Source organism: Rutidosis leptorrhynchoides, chromosome 7 (genome assembly GCF_046630445.1).
Source record: "Rutidosis leptorrhynchoides isolate AG116_Rl617_1_P2 chromosome 7, CSIRO_AGI_Rlap_v1, whole genome shotgun sequence".
Classification (NCBI taxonomy): Eukaryota; Viridiplantae; Streptophyta; class Magnoliopsida; order Asterales; family Asteraceae; genus Rutidosis; species Rutidosis leptorrhynchoides.
Window position 1 is genome coordinate 121,921,233 of NC_092339.1, and position 25,592 is coordinate 121,946,824.

Sequence of the window (25,592 nt, forward strand, 5' to 3'; positions counted from 1 at the left end):
ATCCCGAATCATATCAATCTTGCTATTCGTTTCTAAGACCAAATCGGTACTCCCGATTTCCTTTTGGCCAATTTCACCCCAACAAATCGGAGTTCGACACCTCCGCCCATAAAGCATCTCGTAAGGTGGCATCCCGATACTAGTATGATAACTATTATTGTACGAGAATTCCACCAAAGGTAAGTGCTCATCCCAACTACCACCGAAATCAATAATACACGCCCGCAACATGTCCTCCAATGTTTGATTCGTACGTTCGGTTTGACCGTCCGTTTGAGGATGATACGCCGTGCTCAATTTCAATTGTGTACCCATATCCTCATGAAACTTTTTCCAAAATCGAGATGTAAAACGAGTATCTCGATCCGAAATAATAGATATAGGAACCCCATGTCGAGCGACTACCTCTTTGATAAACAATTTAGCAAAAGTCTCTGATGATATTGCTTCCCGAATGGGAAGAAACAAGCCACTTTTCGTCAATCGATCAACTATCACCCAAATCGAATCAAATTGGGTTCTCGCCGTTTTAGGTAACTTTGTGATGAAATCCATGGTAATGTGCTCCCATTTCCATTTCGGGATTTCTAACGGTTGTAACTTACCATACGGCTTTTGGTGCTCAGCCTTAACTTGCAAACACGTGACGCATTGCTCAACATACTTTACAACATCACGTTTCATGCCCGGCCACCAATAATCTTTTCTCAAATCAAGATACATTTTCGTCGCGCCCGGATGAATGGAATACTTTGACTTATGTGCTTCATCAAGTAGCACTCGTCGATAATCCCCCATCTTATGCACCCACACTCTTCCTTGAAAAGACAACAAACCACGCGAACCCATAGTAATAAATTCCGATTGCCCCACAATTCGTTCCGCATGCTTGTTGTGAACGTAAGCTTCAATTTGAATCACACCAAGTTTTTCAAGAAAATCGTTAGTAATAATCATACGTAACAATCCCAATCGTAACGCCGGGTGATGACTCTTTCGACTTAACGCATCCGCGACCACATTCGCCTTGCCCGGATGATAAAGTATCTCACAATCGTAGTCTTTCACCACATCCATCCATCTACGTTGACGATAATTCAAATCTCTTTGATCAAAAAGATGTTTCAAACTCTTGTGATCCGAATAAATTGTACACTTGACACCATACAAGTAATGGTGCCAAATTTTCAACGCATGAACAACCGCCGCCAACTCAAGATCATGAGTCGGATATCTCGTCTCGTGTTCCTTTAATTGTCGAGAGGCATAAGCGATGACTTTACCTCTTTGCATTAGAACACACCCGAGCCCATTTAAAGAAGCATCACAATAAACCGTCATGTCTTCCACACCTTCCGGCAACACTAACACCGGAGCTTGACATAACTTCTCTTTTAACAATCGAAAAGCAATTTCTTGCTCGTTCTCCCAATTAAAACTCGCATTCTTTCTCGTTAACTTCGTCAATGGAGAAGCGATCTTAGAAAAGTCTTGGATAAAACGACGATAATAACCGGCCAATCCGAGAAAACTTCGGATTTCCGTAGGCGTAGTCGGTCGTCCCCAACTCTTTACCGTCTCTATCTTCCCCGGATCTACTTGAATACCATTTTCGTTCACAATGTGGCCAAGGAACTGAACTTCCCTTAGCCAAAATTCACATTTGGAGAATTTAGCATACAACTTCTCCTTCTGCAACGTCTTTAACACACTCCGCAAATGATGTTCATGTTCCTTCATACTCTTCGAATAGACAAGTATGTCGTTAATGAACACAATTACCGACTTGTCCAACATAGGTTGGCACACTCGGTTCATAAGATCCATGAATGCCGCCGGTGCATTCGTAAGACCAAAAGGCATAACTACGAATTTAAAATGCCCATAACGCGTTCGAAAAGCCGTTTTCTCGATGTCTTCCTCACGGACCCGCATTTGGTGATAGCCGGACCGTAGGTCGATTTTAGAGAAATACGTTGCACCTTGGAGTTGGTCGAACAAATCGTCAATCCTAGGCAATGGATAACGATTCTTGATCGTCACTTTATTCAACTCCCGGTAATCGATGCACATCCGCATACTACCATCCTTCTTCTTCACAAATAAAACCGGAGCGCCCCATGGCGAAGCACTCGGTCGAATGAAACCCTTCTCAAGAAACTCTTGGGTTTGATTTAACAACTCTTGCATTTTCGTTGGTGCTAAACGAAAAGGAGTTTTAACAATGGGGGTAGCCCCCGGAACCAACTCAATGCGAAATTCAACTTGTCTTTCCGCCGGAACACCCGGTAACTCATCCGAAAAAACGTCTTCAAATTCATTCACCACCAGAATTTCACGAATGGGTGGTGGCTCATCACGAGTATCAACAACATGGGCAAGAAAAGCCATGCCACCACCAACCAGAAAACGACGTGCCCGTGCAAAAGTGCATATCGGCACAAGTCTTCTTCGTTTATCGCCATGAATAATTAACTCTCCCCCACTAAGGGTCTTCACTCGAATAGATTTTTCATGGCATGCAATATCGGCTCTATTATGATCGAGCCAATCCATACCAACAACGATATCAAAATCACCCAAAGTCATCGGGATGAGGTCGATTTCAAAATTTTCGACACCAAACACAACATTACAATTTTTACACACATCAACCACTAGCACCGTCTTGCCATCCGCTATTTCAACTTCTACCGGATGACTTAACTTAGTTAACGGCTTATTAAGTTTAGGCACAAATTTTGGTGACACAAACGACAAGTTTGCACCACTATCAAAGAGTATCCTTACCGGATTTGAATCAACCATGAAAGTACCTAAGACAACATCGCTAGATTGCTTGGCCTCCTCATTGGTCATCAAATAATTTCGACTCCTAGCCGTACCCGCCGCCTTCTCTAATCGCTTAACATTATCGTTGCGCAATTCGGGACACTCCGGCCTCTTGTGCCCCTCTTTATTACAATTAAAACAAACGATTTTGTTGGAAGATGAGTTCGTACAATCACGGGCCAAGTGCCCTTGTCGACCACAATTGTAGCACGTGGGCCCAAAACTCTTAGAAGCCCCCTTTTTCGCACTACCGACGCTCTCAGTCACACTCTTGTTCTTCTTGTTCGAGTGGCTAGTAGCTTCAAATTTTCGTTTGCCAAAGGTGAAGTCACTCTTTCTTGGAGCAAGCGACTCAAAACCCTTAGCGATGTCAAATAGCTCATCAAAAGTCTTCGCCGAATTCCTACTAATCCTTTCTTGATAGTTATCATTCAAGGTTCGGTAGAAATCTTCTTTCAACATGTGATCGTTCCCGTCATACTCCGGGCAAAATTGGGTCTTTGATAAGAAAGTGGACTTGAGAGTGTTCAAGTCCATTGACCCTTGCCTTAAAGTACGTAACTCGTCCTTAAGCTTTGAAAGATCGGCCGAAGTTCGGTACTCCCTGAAAAATTCCTCTTTAAACTCGTCCCACGTCAAACTCATACTTTGTTCTTCGCCATAAAGTCGGATTTTCGCATCCCACCACAACTTGGCATCACCCCTCATCATGCTACTACCAAACCTCGTCTTTTTATCGAGAGGGCACTCACTAGTACGGAAAGCCTCCTCCATATCGGAGATCCATCGAGCACTCTTTAGAGGGTCTCGTTCACCTTCAAAGGTGGGAGGTTGAGCATCTTTGAAGTTTTTATAGTGGAAGTCTCGTCTTCCCACTTTATCCTCTTTAAGAACAATCTTAACTTGTTTCTTGACTAGATTGACTACTTGCTCGTTAATCGAATCTAAGAACATCTTCTTAACATCCTCTAAGAAGGCCTCATGACGCCTTTGCATAATGGCCTCAACCTTGGCCGTAAACTCAGCATCCTCGCTCGAACCCCCTTCATTTGTCTCGGGTCCGTTTCTCGTCTTCATACTATAAAACGGAAAAGGTTAAGCAACGAACGAGAAAACTTAACACATATGTATATACATATACACCACACTACCCCATCTTGCTCAACAATCGTCGTACATTGCTTGTTTGACACGATTTGAACTCGTAACAATGGTAGCTAATCATTGTTACGCGAGCACGTCGCATTAACTTGCTAGTACAACGTCTATCTTGCTTGATGATTGCTAACACAACTCAAAACAATTAGCGCAAGGTTAGTTCACATAAACCTAAGCACTAATCAACTCCCGGTCCGACCCGTCTCCTACAAGTCCCGCGTAAAGCGCATACACAAATAAATCTAAGTCTAGGCACCTATCTCAAGTCGCCTAAATCCCTTAGACCATGCTCTGATACCACTTGTAACGACCCAACCCAATATACAATCGAACACGCATAAAATAAAATTTTTTTTTTACAGGGGAGTGCGCCACGCGCACCACCTCAGGGTGCGCTGCGCGCACAGGCCTATTTTCAGTTCTGTCCAAATTTTCAATTTTTCGAATAAAGATCTCCCACTTCCCGACATATTTAGACGAAACGCTTTACACAACATGTTCTAATATGAAAAACTCATACGATTCAAACATAAAACGAGTTTTACAAAACGGGGCCCACATCGGCCGTTTTACGAGTTTCATACGAAAGTCCGAGTTTCAACCACACTAGTTTAAATTCCAAACGACACTATGAGCATGGTGTTTGGGGTTAAACTACCCATATCTTGGTCATACTCCAAAAGCTATCACATCCCAAAAGCGTCCCCTAAACAACAAGCGGGATCTCTAATCCAATCGAAGGCCCTTACCTTTGTCGACGCCGGAGCCTATAAAAAGATAAACAACGAGAGGGTAAGCAAAGCTTAGTGAATGCAATAATTATACCCATATATATAACATACCTACTTGCAATCACTTACACATATACCGCATACACGCTAGCAATACAATTAGCATACCATCTCAAGTACAAAGCTAATAATCTCCAACAAATCGCTACTAGCGTAATCAATAACATATAATCGACATAATATAATATGCTACAAAACAAAATACACAACCATGGTTAACCATTCTCGCGTCATGGTGCTACCGGCTCTTTGGTTCACACCGTACGCATTTGTCATGATGCTACAGGCTCTTTGGTTCACATCACAACTCGAGTCATACTCACGCTAGAGTGCTACCGGCTCTTTGGTTCACACTCTAACAACGCTAAGGTGCTACCGGCTCTTTGGTTCACACCCTAACAAATCGTGCTATAGCGCTACCGGCTCTTTGGTTCACACTATAACACACGTACTATGAAGCTACCGGCTCTTTGGTTCACATCATAGCACGCTCGCACATACTATGGCACTACCGGCTCTTTGGTTCATACCATAGCATACAAATAAATACCTTACATACATATGCATATAATCATTCCACTCACCTTAATGATTTGGTGACGATTTATACCTCCACAAGCTTCAAAGCAAGGTACCTAATAATATAAGTACTCGATCAACAAACAAACTTGTTGGACTAAATACCAACACTTCACTCATGTGCATTTAATGACTTAAATGCATTAAATGCCCCATTTTCACCAAAACCGCCCTTTAGGGGTCAAGACCATCATTAATCACTTAAAAGCTAGTGATTAAGGTCCAACAACACTAACCATTACACAATTAGGGTATTTCATACCCATATTTCCCAATTAGGTCAATCATTAGCCCTTTGACTAATTTAAAGTCAACATATCCATTTCGGGTTATCTACTAACCCATCTAACACCCATTTACTAATTAACTAGGTGTGCTAGTAATTAACTAACCAATTAGGACTCATAAACATCAATTACCACTTTGAAACCCTAGGTTAGTTACCAATGAGTCTTCATGACTCCATCTTACCCAAGAACACCCAAAATCACCAAATATGGGTTTTATGTTCTTCATTTACCCAAACCCTAACCCTAACCCTTACACAAAATCAAAGTAAGGAAATTAAAGTTAGAACATACCACTACAACCACAACGGAGCTAGAGAGGGGATGAACAACTTTAATACCCGCACTTTGGTCCGAGAACAACTTCTTCCCCTTAGATTTAAGCTTTCTCACTCAAGAATCACACTCTCACTCTAAAATTTAAGTAAAGGGGATAAGGTTGTTGATAATGGAGTTAATGATACTCCACAACTGACCAACTGGCCTTTAACTCGTCCACAAGTGAAATTACCAAATTTTCCATCAAAATATCTCATTAAAACAGCAAAAACCCGGCTACAGTAGGGAGTGCGCGGCGTGCTCCCTTTGGTGTGCGCGGCGCGCACTATGCTCAGATTGCTCTCTGACTTCTGTTTAACTGCACAATCATTCCCACACTTTATGTACTCTATATACTCTGCTGTACAATGAAGATTAGGGTCTTACAATTTCCTCACAGCTTCGTGGAAGCTACATGTGAGTTTCCTAACGACTTCGTGGAAGCTACATGTGAGTTTCCTAACAACTTCGTGGAAGTTTCGTGTGAGTTTCCTGGAATCTTCCCTCTAATTGTTTAAAGTTCTCCATATCTCCAACAATCTCCCACTTGGAGACTATGAACAAACCCAACCTTTGTCAACCCAAAATATCAACGATCTAACCAAGAATGTTAAACCACCATTATACCGCCAAACTCCATTTGGGACACGCACACTCAACACATACTTCGGATGAGCAGACTTTCGATACAAGGTCTTCAACACTACTTGTTAGAATTGAAACATTAACTCTCTAATCCTCTAGTTGGGGTCTTCTCTCATCAATTCATTAGAAGACCAATTGAGGTAATGCAAAACCTCAATTTTTCTGTCGTAACAACCTTAGTAAACATATCTGCAGGATTCTTCGTACCAAGAATTTTCTCCAATAATAAAGTACCATCATTTATATGTTGTCGAATAAAATGATACCTTATCTTGATGTGTTTCGTACGACTATGAAACACCGGATTCTTCAGAAGATGAATCGCACTTTGATTATCACAATTCAAGACGCAATAGTTTTGTCTTTTACCCAACTCACCTAAGAAGTTTTTCAACCAAACAAGCTCTTTAGAAGCTTCTGCAATAGCCATATATTCGGCTTCGGTGGTTGATAAAGCAACACTCTTTTGTAGTCGAGACATCCAACTAACCGCCGTCTTCCCTATTATGAAAACATAACCCGTAGTGCTTTTCCCCGAATCATCACATCCACCCAAATCAGCATCCGCATAACCCCTAAGTATGAGATTGTTTTTGGAGAAACACAATCCCATATTAGAAGTACCTTTCAAATAACGAAGCAACCATTTGACCGCTTCCCAATGCTCTTTCCCCGGATTAGACATATAACGACTTACAACTCCCACTGCTTGAGCAATATCGGGTCTTGTACAAACCATGGCATACATAATACTACCCACGGCTGATGCATATGGAACCTTTTCCATATCCGTTTTGTCTTTTACCGTCTTTGGTGATTGACTTTTTGATAACTTAATCGTGCTACCCAAAGGCATAGAACGAGCCTTTGAATTCTCCATATTAAACCTCTCTACTACTTTCTCAATATATTTGGATTGAGACAAGTATAGAGTACCTTTCACATGATCATGCACAATACTCATGCCAAGTATTTGCGTAGCACTACCAAGATCTTTCATCTCGAATTCACGGGAAAGTAATCCCTTCAACTTGTTAATTTCGGACATGTTGGAACCTGCAAGTAACATGTCATCAACATACAACAATAAGATTATATAAGAAGACTTGAGTTTCTTCAAGTAGCAACAGTGATCCGCTTCACATCTTAAGAAACCAAACTTCTTCATAAAATCATCAAACTTTAAGTACCATTGCCGAGGTGCTTGCTTCAATCCATACAAACTTTTCTTTAGCTTACAAACCCACTTCTCTTTACCCTTTACCTCAAAGCCCTCGGGTTGCCTCTTGTAGATCTCTTCAACAAGATCACCATGCAAGAATGCGGTCTTCACATCTAGTTGCTCTACATGTAAGTCCTCAGATGCAACCATAGAAAGTACCAAACAAATGGTAGTCATCTTCACCACCGGTGAAAATATCTCTTGGTAGTCAACTCCTTTCTTTTGTTGAAAGCCTTTAAGCACCAAACGAGCCTTGTACCTTTTCTTGCCATCCAACTTATTATTGATTCGATACACCCATTTACTTTGCAACGCCCTTTTATCATGATGTAACTTCACTAGTGACCAAGTTTTATTCTTCTCAAGTGACCCCATCTCTTCTTTCATGGCAAGCTCCCATTGTATGAATTCTTTTGTCTTCCTTGCCTCAAAGTAACTTTCGGGTTCACCATTCTCGGTATAGAGCAAGTAGTTTGCTGATGGAGAATACCTAGGATTAGGTTTGGGCACTCTAGTCGACCATCTTAGTGTAGGAGCAACCGAAATGGTTGGACCGGTTTCATTTGTGTCCTCCTCATCACTAGAACTCGCACTATGTTCGGAATCATCACCGCTTTCTGAATCATTTCCATCATTAGCATTTTATGATGCCTCACCGTTAATTGGCAATTCATTGTTACCCGTACTCCCACTAGAACCTGCAAGATCATCAATAGAAACATCATCAAAAGTAACATGACCCGGTTTAGGACTCCCCGTTTCCGGTTTGCCATAAACCGAATCTTCATCAAAGGTAACATCACGAAAACGAATCACTTTTCTAGCCTCGTTATCCCAACAACGATAACCCATTTCATCCGACCCGTAGCCTACGAAAATACACTTCTTTGACTTAGCTTCAAGCTTGTCTCTATCCGCATCTTTGGTCTTCACATAAGCATTACACCCAAAGATCCTAAGGTGATTATAACTCACCTTCTTACCTTGCCATTCTTCCTCGGAAATTCGGAAACCCAACGATGTTGAGGGTCCCCTGTTTATCAAATAAGCCACCGTATTAACCGCATCTGCCCAAAACATCTTAGGCAAACCGGCATGTAGTCTCATACTCTTAGCCCTTTCATTTAACGTACGATTCATACGTTCGGCGACCCCATTGTGTTGCGGTGTTTCCGGTACTGTTTTCAACATTCTAATACCGAGCTTTGCAAAATGGTCTTTAAACTCAAGACTACCATATTCTCCTCCATTATCCTTCAAGCACTTGACTTTCAAATTAGTCTCATTTTCTACCATAGCTTTCCACTTCACAAAAGTATTAAATACATCGGATTTAGCTTTAAGAAAATAAACCCATACCTTTCGAGTGGAGTCGTCAATGAAGGTGACATAATAGCGAGAACCTCCATGTGATTCTACATTGGTTGGACCAAACACATCCGTATGAACAAGCTTCAATTTCTCCAAATTAGGAGCATTTCCCGATTTCCCAAAAGTCACCTTCTTTTGCTTCCCATATACACATGGTTCGCAAAGCCCAAGTTCTACCTTTTTCAAATCTGGAATTCTCCCACTCGAAACAAGCATCTTCATACCCTTCTCACTCATATGCCCGAGTCTTCGGTGCCATAGAGTTGATTCGGACTCAACATTAATCATAGCAACCACCGTGTCTTCATCAAACACTTCAACCATATAAAGAGTTCCCCTTTTATGTCCACGAGCCACTACACAACTACCCTTAACCACCTTCCATTGGCGATTTTCAAAAGTAACCGCGTTACCTTCATCATCTAATTGACCAATCGAAATAAGTTTCCTTTTTAATTTAGGAATGTACCTTACGTTTTTCAAGGTCCAATTAGAGCCAAGAGTAGTCTTCAATACAACATCTCCAATGCCCTCTATATTGAGTTGTTTGTCGTCCGCTAATCTCACATTGCCTTGATATGAACGAAAATTCTTCATCATGCTTTTGACATGAGTAGCATGAAACGAAGCTCCCGAATCCAAAATCCAAGACTCCATAGAATTTTCAACACTACATAAAAGTGCATCATCACTTTCTTCCTCGGTCAAGTTCACACCCTTCGCCGGACCATTTTTACAATTCCTTTGAAAGTGTCCTTTTTGATTGCAACCCCAACAAACAGCTTCACTTCTATCTTTCCATGGATACCTCTTCTTAGACTTCTTTCTACCCTTCTTTTCACCGTGATCAAATTTCCTACCACGGTTGTCTGTACTTAACAAGGAATCGGATGTCGATTCCCCCGAGTTTCTCCTACGAGTATCTTCACCAAGAATCAAATCCCTTATTCCTTCAAACACTAGCTTAGTAGTTCCCGTAGAGCTACTAACTGCGGTAACCGTACCCGACCAACTTTCCGGTAATGATGAAAGCAAGATTAGTGCTTTTAGTTCATCATCAAACTTAATCTCTACCGATTCAAGCCTTGAAACGATATTATTAAATTCATTGATATGATCCGTTGCACTCGTACCTTCCTTCATCTTTGTATTGAACAATTGACGCATGAGAAATACCTTATTAGAAGCGGTAGGTTTCTCATACATGTTAGAGAGTGCTTTCAAGCAAGCAAACGTCATCTTCTCATTCACAACGTTGTATGCAACGTTCTTAGCAAGTGAGAGACGAATAGCGCCCAAAGCTTGACGATCCAAAAGCGTCCAATCAGCATCGTTCATGCTTTCAGGCTTGGTCTCTAACAAGGGTTGGTGTAGCTTCTTTTGATACAAGTAATCTTCAATTTGTATCTTCCAAAAGCCAAAGTCTCTCCCATCGAATCGGTCGATTCTAAACTTCTCGTCTTCCGCCATCGTTCCCTTAACGAAACCTTGTGCTCTGATACCAGTTGTAAGGATATTAGGACCAAAACAACGCAAGTGATTCAACAAGATCACTCACCGATAGTAATTCTACAAGATTACTAACCCACTTAATGAACGGAAGATTATAAATGCAAGAAATGTAAATGGACACAAGAGATAACATAGTTATATGCAATCGTTGTGATTGCTTTAGTCCACGGACCAACTAGAGAATGTATTTACTAAATATTTGTGGTGTGTTTACAATGAGTTACAAGAGGGTCTATTTATAGAATGGTTTAAGGAGTAAGCTAAAAACAATTCCTTGAAGCTTCATGTGAGTTTCCTGACAGCTTCGTGGAAGCTACATGTGAATTTCCTCACAGCTTCGTGGAAGCTACATGTGAGTTTCCTAACAACTTCGTGGAAGCTACATGTGAGTTTCCTAACAACTTCGTGGAAATTTCGTGTGAGTTTCCTCGAATCTTCCCTCTAATTATTTAAAGTTCTCCATATCTCCAACATCATTTCCATCCTTATCAACTAAAGGTGGAATAAAATTCAACTTCCTATCCACTTTCATAGTCTCATTATTAACAACAGATGTATAAGAGATTTTCACCTTGCCAGTAGTATTATCATCAGTATTATCATTGTTAACAATTGGCACAGTATTATCAACATGTATATTATTCACATGATCAGTATTCTTATTGCTATCCACATTATTCACATTCAAATGCTCAACTGTAACAGCCTTACCTGCTATGTTTCCTCCTGAATCAGTTGCAGTAGGCAGTACATTCGCATTCTCCTCATTAACCTTCATATCAACCCTAATTGCCCCTCCCTCTGTACTATAATCAGATAGCTCCTCCTCCGAATCAATTGAATTAGCAGTAGCCTTACTATTTACCGTCTTAGTTTGATTCTTATTCTTATTAGCAATTACATAAATCGAATCATCAAATTTAGTTGGAACTTTGACTTCCGTTTTGATGTTCGTTTTGTAGGGCTCATAGCTAAAACATCGATCAAACTTATTAAAAAACACCAGACGAGTGTATAGAATACGTAATAGCATCTAAACTAAGAATTAATTTGGTAAAAATTGGAAGAAAATTAAGTGAATTCAATGGAATTAGGGTTCAGAAAGCGTAACGGCCATTATCGCCATTATCGCCATCAGGAGAGAGAGAAAAATCGTTAAAGAAACCAATCTTTCTTTTAGTACAAATTTTAATGGGATGAAAAGGAAGGAAAAGAATTGTAAATAAAGTAAGGGGAAAAAAGTAAAAAGAGAAAGCCCGAATTACCGATTTACCTCTGAAGGGGAATAATTTCGGACCTATACTGCGAACAATAGTAGGTCTCATAGGAATTAGTATATAGTATAGTATAATTAAAATATTCTAACTTATATACAAAAAATGTAAATAAATTGTTTTAAGAATTTGTTTCTTGGAAAAAATTAATTATTTTGTGAATTTAGTTCTAGAAGTTAAATAATTTGTTTGAATATTTGAACAGATTGGTAAGGGAAGGATCCTGATGGAAGGAGCTAGAGTTGCAATACTAGGATATGGTTCGATAATTCAGCAATGTTTAGGTGCAGCTAGCTTACTTGAAGCCCATAATGTGTCTGCAACAGTAGCCGATGCCCGTTTCTGCAAACCATTAGATGCAGAACTAATCAGAAGATTGGCTGCGGAGCATGAAATCATACTTACAGTAGAGGAAGGTTCCGTTGGTGGATTTGGATCGCACGTTGCTCATTTCATGAGCTTAAATGGCCTTTTAGACGGAAAACTCAAGGTAATGAAACTAACTATAACTTTAAAAACACATTCATTTCAACAATAAACCAGTTATATTATGCATGTACATCTGAGTAAAAAATACTTGCAAAAAGTTAAACTAATTATTCAAATTTGCAGCTAAGAGCAATGACACTTCCGGATAAATATATTGATCATGGAGCACCACAAGATCAACTTGAAGAATCTGGTCTTTCTGCAAAACATATATGTTCGACGCTTTTATCGCTTTTGGGCAAGCCTAAAGAAGCACTTCAATACAAGTCAATTATCTAGACATATATATATATATATATATATATATATATATATATATATAGTCCTAAAATGAAGTAGAACCTCCTCTCATCTTATTGATCATATATATAAGGTCTTCTACCTGTTGAAATGTAACAATAAATATTACATTACAAAATATTTATCCTTTTAATAGTTCATATAATTTCCTTGAATCTTTGTCTTTTATTTGTTCTGTTTCATTTCAATTTTTCATACCTAATTTTGATAAATTTTACCTACAAGTTATTAGATGTCCATAACTAATTGATACAACAACAACAACAACAACAACAACAGTACCCAATACCACTTGAGTGGTGTATGGGGGAGGTGAGATGTAGACAATCCTTCCCTTATCCGAGAATAAAAACAAGTCATTTCTCCACCCAGAAAAGTAGAGAAAGTCATCCCTCTCTTTATTCGGCGGATAAAGAGATTGCTTCCGAGTGGACCTCCGGCCTTTTTTTATTTATTTATAAAAATAGTAAAAAAAAAAAAAAAAAAAATATATATATATATATATATATATATATATATATATATATATATATATATATATATATATATATATATATATATATTGAGACGCCATGAAAATGATAGAATCAAAATTTCATGGGTTTAAAAGTCTCCCTGAAAAATCAATTTAGGCTCTAAGCGGCTAAAAAATAAAAATACTAATACTAGTACTAGTGTTAGTAAAAAATAGTTAAAAGCAATAGTAATAATATTAATACCACAAATAATATTAATAATTAATATTAACACACCCATAATACAATAATAGTAATAATAATAATAATAATAATAATAATAATAATAATAATAATAATAATAATAATAATAATAATAATAATAATAAAAATAATAATAATAAAAGTAATAGTAGTAGTCGTAATAGTACCAGTACTAGTAATACCAAGAGTATTATAGTAGTAGTAACAATAATAAAAATAATACTAATAGTAATAGTAATAATAATAATACTAATACTAATAATAATAATAATAATAATAATAATAATAAAAATAATAGTAATAATAAAAATAATAATAATAAAAATAATAATAATAATAAAAACTAACAATAATAATATAGAGATAATAATAATAATAAATATAGTAATAATAATAATAAAAAAAAAGTAATAAAAAGCAGAAAAAAGCAAAGTAAGAAACCTAATGAGAAATACTATTAAAAAAATAAAAAATAACATAATAGGACGTAACCCTACTCGACTATTCTAATTCTAGCCCTCCACGCACCCCTATCAGAAGTCATGTCCTCAGTCAGCGAAAGCTCCCTCATGTCGAGCCTAAGTCTATCCATCCACCTACGTGTAGGTCTACCCCTTCTCCTTACGCCATCGACCGTGAGTGCCTCGACTCTCCTTACCGGGGCAATACGAGGTCGCCTCATCACATGCCCAAACCATCGAAGCCGTTCTTCCCTTAGCTTGTCGATGATGCTACAGACTCCAAGGTTTTCCCTAAACACACCATTTGGGATCCTATCTAACATGCATACATACCAAAGTTATCAAAACAAGCTAAATTTAACAAGATGAACATTTAACCGCTAATAATAGAGACTGTTAAGTTTATTTTCGTACATGAACGGATGGATAGATGGATTACAACTTCAGCGATCGAAAAACTATCTATATATCTCATTGATAGTTTTGAAGAAAAGCCATCAACTCCTGCAAATATTTGTCTTGAACATTTGTGCTTCCAATCAAAGACATCATCTCTTTGGCTTTATCTCTATATACTTTCCCTTCTTGTTTCACCATCACAAGATTGAGTGACTCAGCAACCGATTCCGGCTCAAACGACCCATCAACCTCGTCCCTATTAACCATACATGCCATCTTTTTCTCCACCAAATAACTTGCCATTATTCCTTGGTCAATTATGAATGGCAACAATACAAGTGGTTTACCGAGTTGAAGTCCTTCCACAACTGAACTCGTACCAGAATGAATCAACAACCCACCCAACGAGTCATGACTTAATATCTTGAACTGTGGGGCCCAACTTCTACACACTACCCCACGCCCGCTTGTCCGCTCCTCAAATCCATGTGGCAACTTAGTTACCTCATCGTCTGATGATCCAAGTTGATCTATCAACACCCAGTAAAAAGGCAATTCACTCAACTCTAACCCTAAAGCCAACTGAGTTAACTCATATTGACTCGGTTTTGTTTCAGTTCTAAATGCAATATAAACTACTGTGCCTTTTTCATGCTTATCCAGCCACAATTTTGTTTCCAACCAACATACATTCGCGTTCCTGTCAGTACCTGCAGGTGCAGGAGGGTAGTTGAATGTGATTTTCAACCCACACCATTACGTAATATAAAAAAAAATCACACCATCAATCCACCCACATCATCTTAACAAATAGTCTAACTGAATGATTTCTTCTAGGAGAAATTACATTTATACTCCTTCCACACCATTTTTTTTACTATCTAGCAATTTCGTATGTTCCAAAAACAACTTAGTTGCAAATTATAATAATTACTCCATAATAAACTAATAATCATTAACCTTCATTTTCAGACTCGTCATTACTTTTAAAGTTTTATATACAAATATAATAAATTTCAAATCAGGGATCTTTTATGTTATTTAAACTCAATACTAGAATGTTTTGCTCAATAATCCATAAGGTTTGGTGAGTGGCGAATTTATATGACAAGGAGTGGGTCCAAGGGTCCACTAATTGATAATTTTGTAAAAAGTAAAATTTTTTTAAAGGCAAGTTGTTGGCATCGAATACTCTCATTTAACATGGATGCACGCGCTTTCGGACAGTAAGCCTGAACCGCATTACAGGGATCCGAACTTTAAACAATCCTGAGAGCATGTAGTTGGACCTGAGTCCCGAATACGGGTCGGTAAAACCTTCTCGGAAAAAATCTGGCTTTTAGGAAATAAATCCCTCATATGGATATTAACTTAGAACCCACAATTACCAAGTAAATTAAAGTAAATTAACTTAGGACTCGTATATACTTTTAGAATTTATAATTTTCTCTAGGTAAAAAAATTATTTGATTTAATTATCTCAATTCGAGATTCATTGAATTTTGATCATAGATTTGTTGGTGATTTTAATGTCATCGGTTATTTTGTGTGATAAGGTGATTTACTTGAGACAAATGAATTTCTAGTTAAGCTTTATAACAAGTTAGGAGAGTGTGAAGTACACGCTTGTTTAAGCTAACTTGAGTCATCTAATTGAAAGGCTGTGTTTGTTAGTTGGTGTCTTTTTGGCCAAAAGACACAACTAATTATGAAATGGTGGAAAATTTAATGAAATGGTGCAAGCTTTCACGGAATGGTGTAACCATTCATGACACCTTTTCATTAAAAGTTATAACCTTTCATGGACACCTTTTAGCCAAAAGGTGTGACCATTCATGGTGCCTTTTAGCCAAAAGGTATAACCTTTCATATTCTATAAATAGAGTGATTTGTCCCATTTTCAAGATGATGGAAAATTGATCATTCACAATATACAAATTAACTATGTTCTTGACTTTCAATTTTAATTGCCTATATTGGAGTTGTGCCTTTGTCTTATCCCGAATAAAGATTTCGTGTAACCCTAAGGCAATCATGTATAGGGTCGAAATACTTTATCGCGAAAGTGACTACACGATTCAAAAGTTTATCCGGGCATTCAAACCCTATTATCCAACATGATTTGCCATTAAATCTGATCTATGGTTGACATACTTGAATTGGGTCTGATCTAAGGTTGACATACTTGAATTGGGTAAAGCTCTCACAAACCAACGAAGCTTCGCTTCAACGGTATCCTGAACACCTTGTGTGTTAGGGCGAGGGTTAGGTCATGGGTTCGAGCCTCGTTCGGCTCATTCTTATTAATCAATCTCTCTGAAGTATGGAGCTCCAGATTGACCTCGGCGGGTTTTCTTCGGATCCATTCAAGATTCAAACCCGGTTACCCTGCCCCTCGGGATGGTTTAAGGATCGGTTTCCTGCAATGCGATTCGGATTTCCTTCCAAAAGTGCGTGCGTGCGTGACAAATGAGAGTATTCGATGCCCCGACTGTTGCCTTTAAAAAAAAAAAAACTCTCACAAAACATACCAACATGAAGAAAAAAAAAAATTAAAGGACAATAAAAATAAGACATAATATTTTAACTAATGTTAAATTATAACGGAGTAAACGTTATATGAATTAAAGTTTTTACGTGTAGTTTCCCCTTCCTCCTGATATGTCCACCCTTTAAAAGTCACTAAGACCATTTTTATCGCGGCGTCAGAGGGGTCCTGTCAGACGCGCTGGCAGTGGGTGACGCCCCCTGACGCCCCTAGTGGGGCGTTACGGCTGACGCGGGAGGGGCGTCAGTCAACTTTTTCACGAAAAAAAAATGCGTCAGGGTTTCTGATTGATCCACGTATTTTAATAATTTTAATTTTGTTTTTGTTTTTTTTATTTAAATTATTTATATTCTTTTCTATATAAACACATCAAAACCCATCATTTTTAACCCATCAAACTCAATATTTTCTCTCATTTTAACACTTTCATTCAAATATTTTTTTTTTGTTCTTTTTATTTATTTAAATTATTTATTTTCTTTTATATATAACCATCAAAACCTATCATTTTTAACACATCAAACTCAATTTTTTCTTTCATTTTAACACTTTCATTCAAATGATTTTTGTTTTGTTTTGTTTTGTTTTTTTTATTTGAATTATTTATATTCTTTTCTATATAAACCCATTAAAACCTATCATTTTTAACACATCAAACTCAATAATTTATGTAATGGTTAAATTTTATGTAATGGTTAATTTTTTATGTAATGGTTAATTTTTATATGTTTTTTAATTATATGTAATATAATTTGTATGCATAATAAAATAAAAAATAAAAAATAAAACTGGTGGGACCTATTTGACACTGGAGGGACGTCAGGGTTATTTTGGTGTCAGAGGGTGACACTGCCACGTCAGAGGCAGATTGCACTTTTTAGCCAAAAAGTGGACAATCTGCCTGTGACGTCACAGGCAGGGTTATATATGGTCTAACGGGGACCCGCATTGGGGTACCGCCCTATCGTACCTGTTGCCGGTAGAAGTCCCACTGGAATAACGGGTTTCTCGTAAAGTTGTTTAATTAGATTAAACCATTCAGGCTCGAACTCGAAACAAACAACTTTTCACAAGCACCACATCACAACCATCAATGGTGGATCCAAATCTATAAGTATCACTCAACTTTTCATCGCTACTAAGCATCATCTCTTGAACTCTAGTAAGCTGAAATAGACTAGGCCGAACTTGAGATTCGAATGGCACCCACTTTGGCTTTTTAGTGAAATCTTGGGGTTCATTACTACCATCTCCATACAATATCACCTTTGGTGAACCAAAGTAACAAAGAATCACAGCCGGACAAACACTGAAGTAAGCACTCAGGAGGCCATGTTTCCGAGCTAATGGCCCCAACCAATACGTAACAAAATCATAAATTATCCAATCAGGGGCTGACTCTTTAAAAAAATTTGTAATCGGCTTTTGGAGGTGGTCACTTGCGATTTTGAGGTACGTAACCTTGTTGAAGGGTAAATCTTTTGTTGATTCCGCGTTTTCGGGGAGATTTTTGAGTTTTGGTAGATTGAATTTGACGAAAGTGATGAAAGGAGCTAAGGATTGTGGGATTTGAGGGAGACGATCGATGTTTCGAGGGGTTGAAATGAAGGAAATGCGATGGCCTTTTTTCAAGAAAAGGAATAATGTGACCAAACGCAAGCCATGGAAGCATTGCTATGTGAAGCTTCTTGCTAGTTTCTGCCATTGATAGAATTGAATTAAAATGCTTGAATTCTAATGTTCCTTTTTTTCCTTGCAAAGCATTCATATATATAATGTCATTGCATTTACATTTAACAAAGTTACGCACTTAGTCCTACGACCAACGTCTGTTTAATCTGATCCGTCAACTTATATCACATGCAACTCAGATGAAAGTATTTGAGTCTTTTAATTTTTGTTGCTTTATACATCAAAATCAAATTTAGGCTACTTCTAACGCTAACTTCGTTGGAAGTGTGTCTTTTGCAATAAAAAAATACACTATAGGCAATTGATCGTCATTACCGTCTATTTCTAGAATTGTTTTCACATTGTCGTTGTAGAGAAGTAAAAAAAACTAAGCACATGAGACCATGTGAGTTATTTAATGATTTGTTAGTGGATTCTATGTCAATAAGAGTGGATAAGTTTATTATTACAAAGTATTAATATTAATTAACTTTATTATAATAACATATTATAATAATTATATATTATATTTATATATTATCATTATTTGATAATTGATAATATAAAATGAGTGGATCCCAATCTTTATAAAGAAGTATGCTATAATTATTAGTGTTAATTTTTTTTTTCTTTCAGTTTTTGAATAAATGTTAACGTGGTGTTAATGTAGGCCTTATCTAGAGTAGAGGGAGGGACGACCTTATCTAGGCGCGGGTTCTATACTCGCGGGTGGAGTAGCGACTTCCTTCTAATCTAGGGTACGAGGAATGATTGTCTACACCCACCTCTCCCATACCCCACTTTTGTGGGATTGGGTATTGTTGTTGTTGTTGTTGTGGTGTTAATGTAGGCCGTCTATATGAAGAAGTTTGTGATGCTGAGAGTGGTCTTAAAGACCCCGCCTTTCCCCTTATTCTCTGACGTTTCAAAAGTAAAAGCCCTAATTTTTCTAATTAAATCGCCTATTTTGTTCAGCAAAATTCGCAAAGGGTTAATTGTTGGTGTGGACTACCTGTTACAATTCAAACTTCATGACATCTCAAAATCGAGGGCAACAATTTTATGGTTGCACGTGCAAGTAACATTCATCTATTATTTAATTTGTTTTAAGAATGTATAAGAATTTGGAAAACAAGTTTTTAATGTAATTTGACAAAATGTATTATAATTAGACAAAATGCAGGATTTTTTTATGGCTTGATCCACCAATGTGCAATCGTTCGTTTATTATTATCCCGAGTTTATTGAAGTCAAAGAATTATATTGAAACCAAAGCCAAACAAGAAGAAAGTAAAGCTCGAAAGATGAAGTTGTTGGTTGTTAGCTGGGCTGTTTTCGTCTTGTTTTTTTATGTATAAACGTTGAATTGTTATATCTGTAATTTGTGCTTGGAAGTTGAATGAAATGGTGGTTTTGTAACGTGTATTTCAATATCAAGTGTTATGCACAATGTTTATATAAATTGTGTTTGAATGAAAAGCTTTTGTCATGTGTTATTCACAATGTATTATAGTAAATATATAACAAACACAATACTACATAATCTAGATATATAACATTAACATACCAAATACTTGACTGAATCAGCTGTAGTCATTAGTAAAAAACAAACCATAAACCTTAACACAATTTGAAACGACCATAACATGCTAAAAAACAACACAAAATCAAAACACTTTATTTCTCTTGCGATAATGTCAATGGAAGGTTCCAAATATTTTCGATTAGATTATCGGTAAGTTGGCCGTGCACCGCCCTATCCTTATTTCTCTTGCAGTAGCAACATATTTTGACGACCATAGCTTTGTTGGAACCACAGACTTGGGCTACATTTCTCTTCCATTTAGTAGACCAGTGGTAAATTCACAAGTATTCTTCCATGTACTCTACCGGGTGTAACTACGTCTGGAACCCAATACTTTTTTAGGTCCAAAAGGTGTATATTTGGCAGGGACACACCGACTCTGACACCGACTCTGTGTTTCTTTTGAAAACCCACCAGACCCACCTCGAAAGAGTCGGAGGCAGGAAAATTACCTCCACCGGGTTCCCACACGTGATGGAACCAAATACTTGATTGCCATATTCAATAGAGATGCAACTGGATGTTTACATGGAATATCAGTAAGTTCCCACTTTCTTCAGACACAAATTTTTTCCTGCTTATCTACTACTACTAGATCATTATGTGGTCCATTAGTATGGTATTTCATACTTCCACTCCACAATAAATATTACATTACAAAATATTTATCCTTTTAAGAGTTTATATATTTTCCTTGAATCTTTGTCTTTTATTTGTTCTGTTTTACATTACTTTAACATACAACTTTAGATGTCTTTAACTAACTGATCTTACTTTCAATTACACATTTTCTAGTACCACTCTATTATTGACCAGAGTAGCTATCAAAACAAGCTAAATTTAACAAGATGAATGTTTTAAACAGCGGATAACAGACGCTATTATAAGTTTATTTTTGGATGGATTACAACTTCACTGATCGAACAACTATGTATTTCATGAATAATTTTGAAGAAAAACCATCAACTCCTGCAAATACTTGTATTGAACATCTGTGCTACGGATCAAAGGCATCATCTCTTTGGCTTTATCTCTATATACTTTCCCTTGTTCCTTAACCATCACAAGACTCAGTGACTCAGCAACTGATTCCGGCTCAAACGACCCATCAACCTCGTCCCTATAAACCATACATGCCATTCTTTTCTCCACCAAATAACTTGCAATTATTCCTTGATCAACAATAAATGGCAACATTACAAGTGGTTTACCGAGTTGAAGTCCTTCCACAACTGAACTCATACCCGAATGAATCAACAACACACCCACCGAGTCATGACTCAGTATTTTAAACTGTGGGGCCCAACCTCTACACACCACCCCACGTCCTCGTGTCCGCTCCTCAAATCCATCTGGCAACTCGATTACCTCGTCATCTGATGACCCACGTTGATCTATTAACACCCAATAAAAGGGCAATCCGCTCAACTCTAATCCTAAAGCCAACTGAGTTGACTCATATTGACTCGGTTTGGTTTCAGTTCCAAATGCAACATATACTACCGTACCTTTGTCATGCTTATCCAGCCACAATTTTGTCTCCAACCAACATGCATTTGTGCTATTGTCGGTACCTGCCGCCGGTAGAAGTCCGACAGGAATAACGGGCTTCTCGTAAAGTTGTTTCGTTAGATTCAACCATTCGGGCTCGAACTCATAACTACTTCTCACAAGCACCGCATCACAACCATCAATGGTGGCACCAAATCTATATGTATCACTCAACCTTTCTTCGCTGCCATGCATCATCTCATAAGCTCTATTAAGCTGAAATTGACTAGCTCGAACTTGAGATTCGAACGGCACCCACTTTGGCTTTTTAGTAAAATCTTGAGGTTCATTACTATTATCTCCATTCATTGTCACCTTTGGTGAACCTAAAACCAAGGATCGTAGCCGGAAAAACGCTAAAATAAGCGCTTAGGACGCCATGTTCTCGAGCTAATGGTCCCAACCAATACGTAACGAAGTCATAAATGATCCAATAGGGTGCTGACGCTTTAAGGAAATCTGTTATCGGCCTTTGGAGGTGGTCGCATGCGATTTTGAGGTACTCAACCTTATTGAAGGGTAAATCTTTTGTGGATTCCTCATTTTCTGTGAGATTTTCGAGTTTTGGTAGATTGATTTTGACGAAAGTGATGAAAGGAGCTAAGGATTGTGGGATTTGAGGGAGACGATCGATGTTTCGAGGGGTTGAAATGAAGGAAATGTGATGGCCTCTTGTGGCCATATGTTTTGCGAGTTCGAGAAACGGAATAAGGTGGCCAAAAGCAAGCCATGGAAGCATTGCTATGTGAAGCTGCTTGCTATTTTCTGTCATTGAGAGAAATGGATTATAATGTATGAATTCTAGTGTTTATTTTCTAGCAATACATTCATTAATATAATATTGTCATTGCATTTACATTTGCAGTCTGCAGTGCATGTCAACAGTTCAATTATGATCTGTTGGATTTTTATAGTCATAAGTTTCAGCTTCATTTTATATACGGTTGAAATTGAAATTAGTACTCCGTAGTTTACAGCAGTAGATATCTAAAAGTTACATAAGTATTTTGATAGAAGCCATTTTACAATTCATGAACAAGTAAACAACATTCAACCAAGTGATTAACTTCTTTAATTAGTTTTCTCCTTTTCAACAAGTCGTGATTGAACGTTGTACACTACCTAAACAAAAAGACTAAACAATAATCAAATAAAGTATTTTACTCAGATGTAAATGACTTAGGGCCTGTTTACTAATGTATTAATAGGCTGAGGTGAATGGAATTACTTATTCAGTCAGTCAATGTGGTGTTTACTTGAACCATGAATTAATGAAATATCTGTCTAAAAGCATTATCTGTTAATCTAGAAAACTACACTTGTCCCCATCTAGCACTTTTTTTCCTACCCTTTCCTAGTATTACCCTTTCCCTTTCATTCCCTTCTACATTCATGCTTCTACTTTAAAACTCCTAGATGCTTCGATATTGCTACCTTTCCCAACTCACATTGACCATTTTTCCGGTGCCATCTCCGGAATCTAATAACTTCCGGCGACATCGAAATGGCAGATAAAGTCAAATAGATCCTCGGTAAAGGTAACCAGGTGACATAACTGATTGTATTTTTATGATTGATTTTTTCAGAATTTATAAATTAGGTTTTTTAATTTTAATAAAGAATTTAGAAAAGTTACAGCGAGAGAAAGAAAGAATACAATTACCATATATAGTTGATAGAAAATAAAAACTAATATATGTAATTGTCATGATTTTCATATAAACAACGGAGAGAAACGAAAGCTACTCCTAATTAAATTTTGTACTGTAATTTGTTGTTGAGGAGATGATAAAAAAATGTTTAATTATTTTTGGTGAGAAGATTCCAGACAACTTAAGGGAATGTTTGTCAAACGATGATATAGAGGATAAGGATGATATATATACGGAGTAACATATTGGGATCACGTCCAAAAAAAATATATTGGGATCACGTATATGAAATAACGATAATTAGTAAGGAGTATTATAATTTTTATGTTAATTAATGTTAATTATTATAATACACACGGTTGTATAATAAAAATAAAGTACTTGGATAAATATAAATTACATAAAAGAAAATATAATTCGAAGGTAAAATAGTCAATTTTAGTATTCAGACTATTCATTCAATATAAAAAGTAAACAACATTAATCACTCACTGATTACTGATTACTGCATGCTGCCATCTATATCCATACAGAACTTAATGAAAAAAAGGTAAAAAGACCCTTAATCATGTTACCCATACCGTTTTCGACCCTTTCAGAGACTGCCCCAATAAATGATGCAAATGAGGCTACTTCACAAAAGAAAAGAATAATCAAACACCTCTTACATGACAACCTTACACCATACATTACAATTATGTAAAAGCTGCAACGCCAAGTATTAACCACAAAGTTATTTAGTTAACAAATAATCATGCCTAGGGGTGTTCATAATATCCGAATCCGCAATTCGAAACATCCGAAAATCCGAACCGAAAATATCCAAAAATGATATCCGGATTTTCGGATATCCGAATTTTCGGATTCGGGTTTCGGGTTTCGGGTAGGACTTTTAAAAATTTTCGGATATCTGATATCCGAATTAAATAAAATTATTTTTATATCTATATTTATATAATTTGGGTGTAAGAGTAGTCAGATGGCTTAAACGTTAATAAACCCTAAATCTAAATATCAACAGCCCCGTTCAATCTCTCATCTCCTCGTCATCTGCATCTCATGTTCATCTCCTACAAGTTGCTAAACAATCTAAGACACCCTAATTTGTGGTGCAAACACGTAAGCCACCAACAATTTTATCTCCATTTCTTAATATTATATCTTATATCCAGTAAAAAATATGAATATGCTTACGAGGATGGTAGTATTAGAGAACCCCACCAACAATTTTATCTCCATTTTCTTGAAGATAGTTCCTTTTCTTGAATAGAGTATTTCCTTTTTCTTAAAGCATCACTCCATAATCGGCACTAGTACAGTAAAGTAGTGAATGTAATTTGTAATTATTAATAATGTTCGGATATACGGATAATCCGATATCCGAATCTGAAATTTCGGATTCGGATTTCGGATGACCAAATTCACTATCCGAATTTTCGGATATCCGAATATCCGGTTTTGAACACCACTAATCATGCCTATCCAAATATACAATGAGAAATAGAAATTGATTCGACTTCCATATGGGTTACGTGACTTTCCATATGGAAGGTCAGGGGTTCGACTCTCACTCGCTGCAAAATTTACCTTTTTTTACCCGCCAAAACATGGGCCTCGGACGTTGCAGACGTCTTGCCTTCGAACCTCACCCAAGGGGGTTTTACCACAGGCGATACCCGTATGGATTCGTCGTGTGGGTTTTCTTCTGAGAGGCGGTAGGACTGTAATAGTCGACCAAGGAAAATGATCAAGTGAGTGGGTTTCGATATCGCGTTTGGGCCCTAATTGACGTTAAAAAAAGATAGAAATTGATTTGAAGAAATTGCATCATACTAGCTAAATTTAACAAGCTGGTGATCGACGGTTTGAATAGCTGATAATAAAAACTATTAACTTTATCTCAAGGCCAATGATATTTACAACACAAAGAAAGGTCACATAGCACAACTAAGGATAGTTTTGAAGAAAAGTCATCAACCCCTGCAAATACTTGTCAGAACGGCGTAATAATGAATTTGCCAATGGAATAGGATGAGTTTTGCTCGTTGGTCTGTTTCGGAGTGAAAAACATGAAGATAGGATAAAACCGTAGCTTTCACAACTTGTAATAGTTTTGCAACATGTGTTTCGATGCTTTTTTCGAACTTTTAGGCCCTCTAAACGGCTCAAAACGGCCTAAAACTGAAATTGCCAATAGAATAGGATGAGTTTTGCTCGTTGGTATGACT

General features: G+C 37.3%; 3 protein-coding genes across 3 annotated transcripts in view; 1 reads left to right on the forward strand and 2 right to left on the reverse strand.

Moving 5' to 3' along the window:
- The window catches only part of LOC139856917 (1-deoxy-D-xylulose-5-phosphate synthase 2, chloroplastic-like), a 37,612-nt gene extending 24,855 nt beyond the window's left edge, over window positions 1-12,757 (forward strand). Inside the window, exons 9-10 of the mRNA XM_071845630.1 lie at window positions 12,195-12,479; window positions 12,602-12,757. Of these exons, the coding sequence (XP_071701731.1) occupies window positions 12,195-12,479; window positions 12,602-12,757 (441 nt within the window). The remainder of the gene's footprint in view (window positions 1-12,194; window positions 12,480-12,601) is intronic.
- A 1,672-nt stretch (window positions 12,758-14,429) lies between these two features.
- On the reverse strand, window positions 14,430-18,610 carry LOC139859567 (UDP-glycosyltransferase 91A1-like). The gene is given in 4 exon segments (XM_071848352.1): window positions 14,430-15,067; window positions 17,876-17,963; window positions 17,965-18,532; window positions 18,534-18,610. Coding segments are annotated over 4 exon segments (1,371 nt in total).
- Window positions 18,611-21,097: 2,487 nt separating this feature from the next.
- Window positions 21,098-22,484, reverse strand: LOC139859568 (UDP-glycosyltransferase 91A1-like). Its single transcript, XM_071848353.1, is given in 2 exon segments — window positions 21,098-22,040; window positions 22,042-22,484. Coding segments are annotated over 2 exon segments (1,386 nt in total).
- Window positions 22,485-25,592: the final 3,108 nt, after the last annotated feature.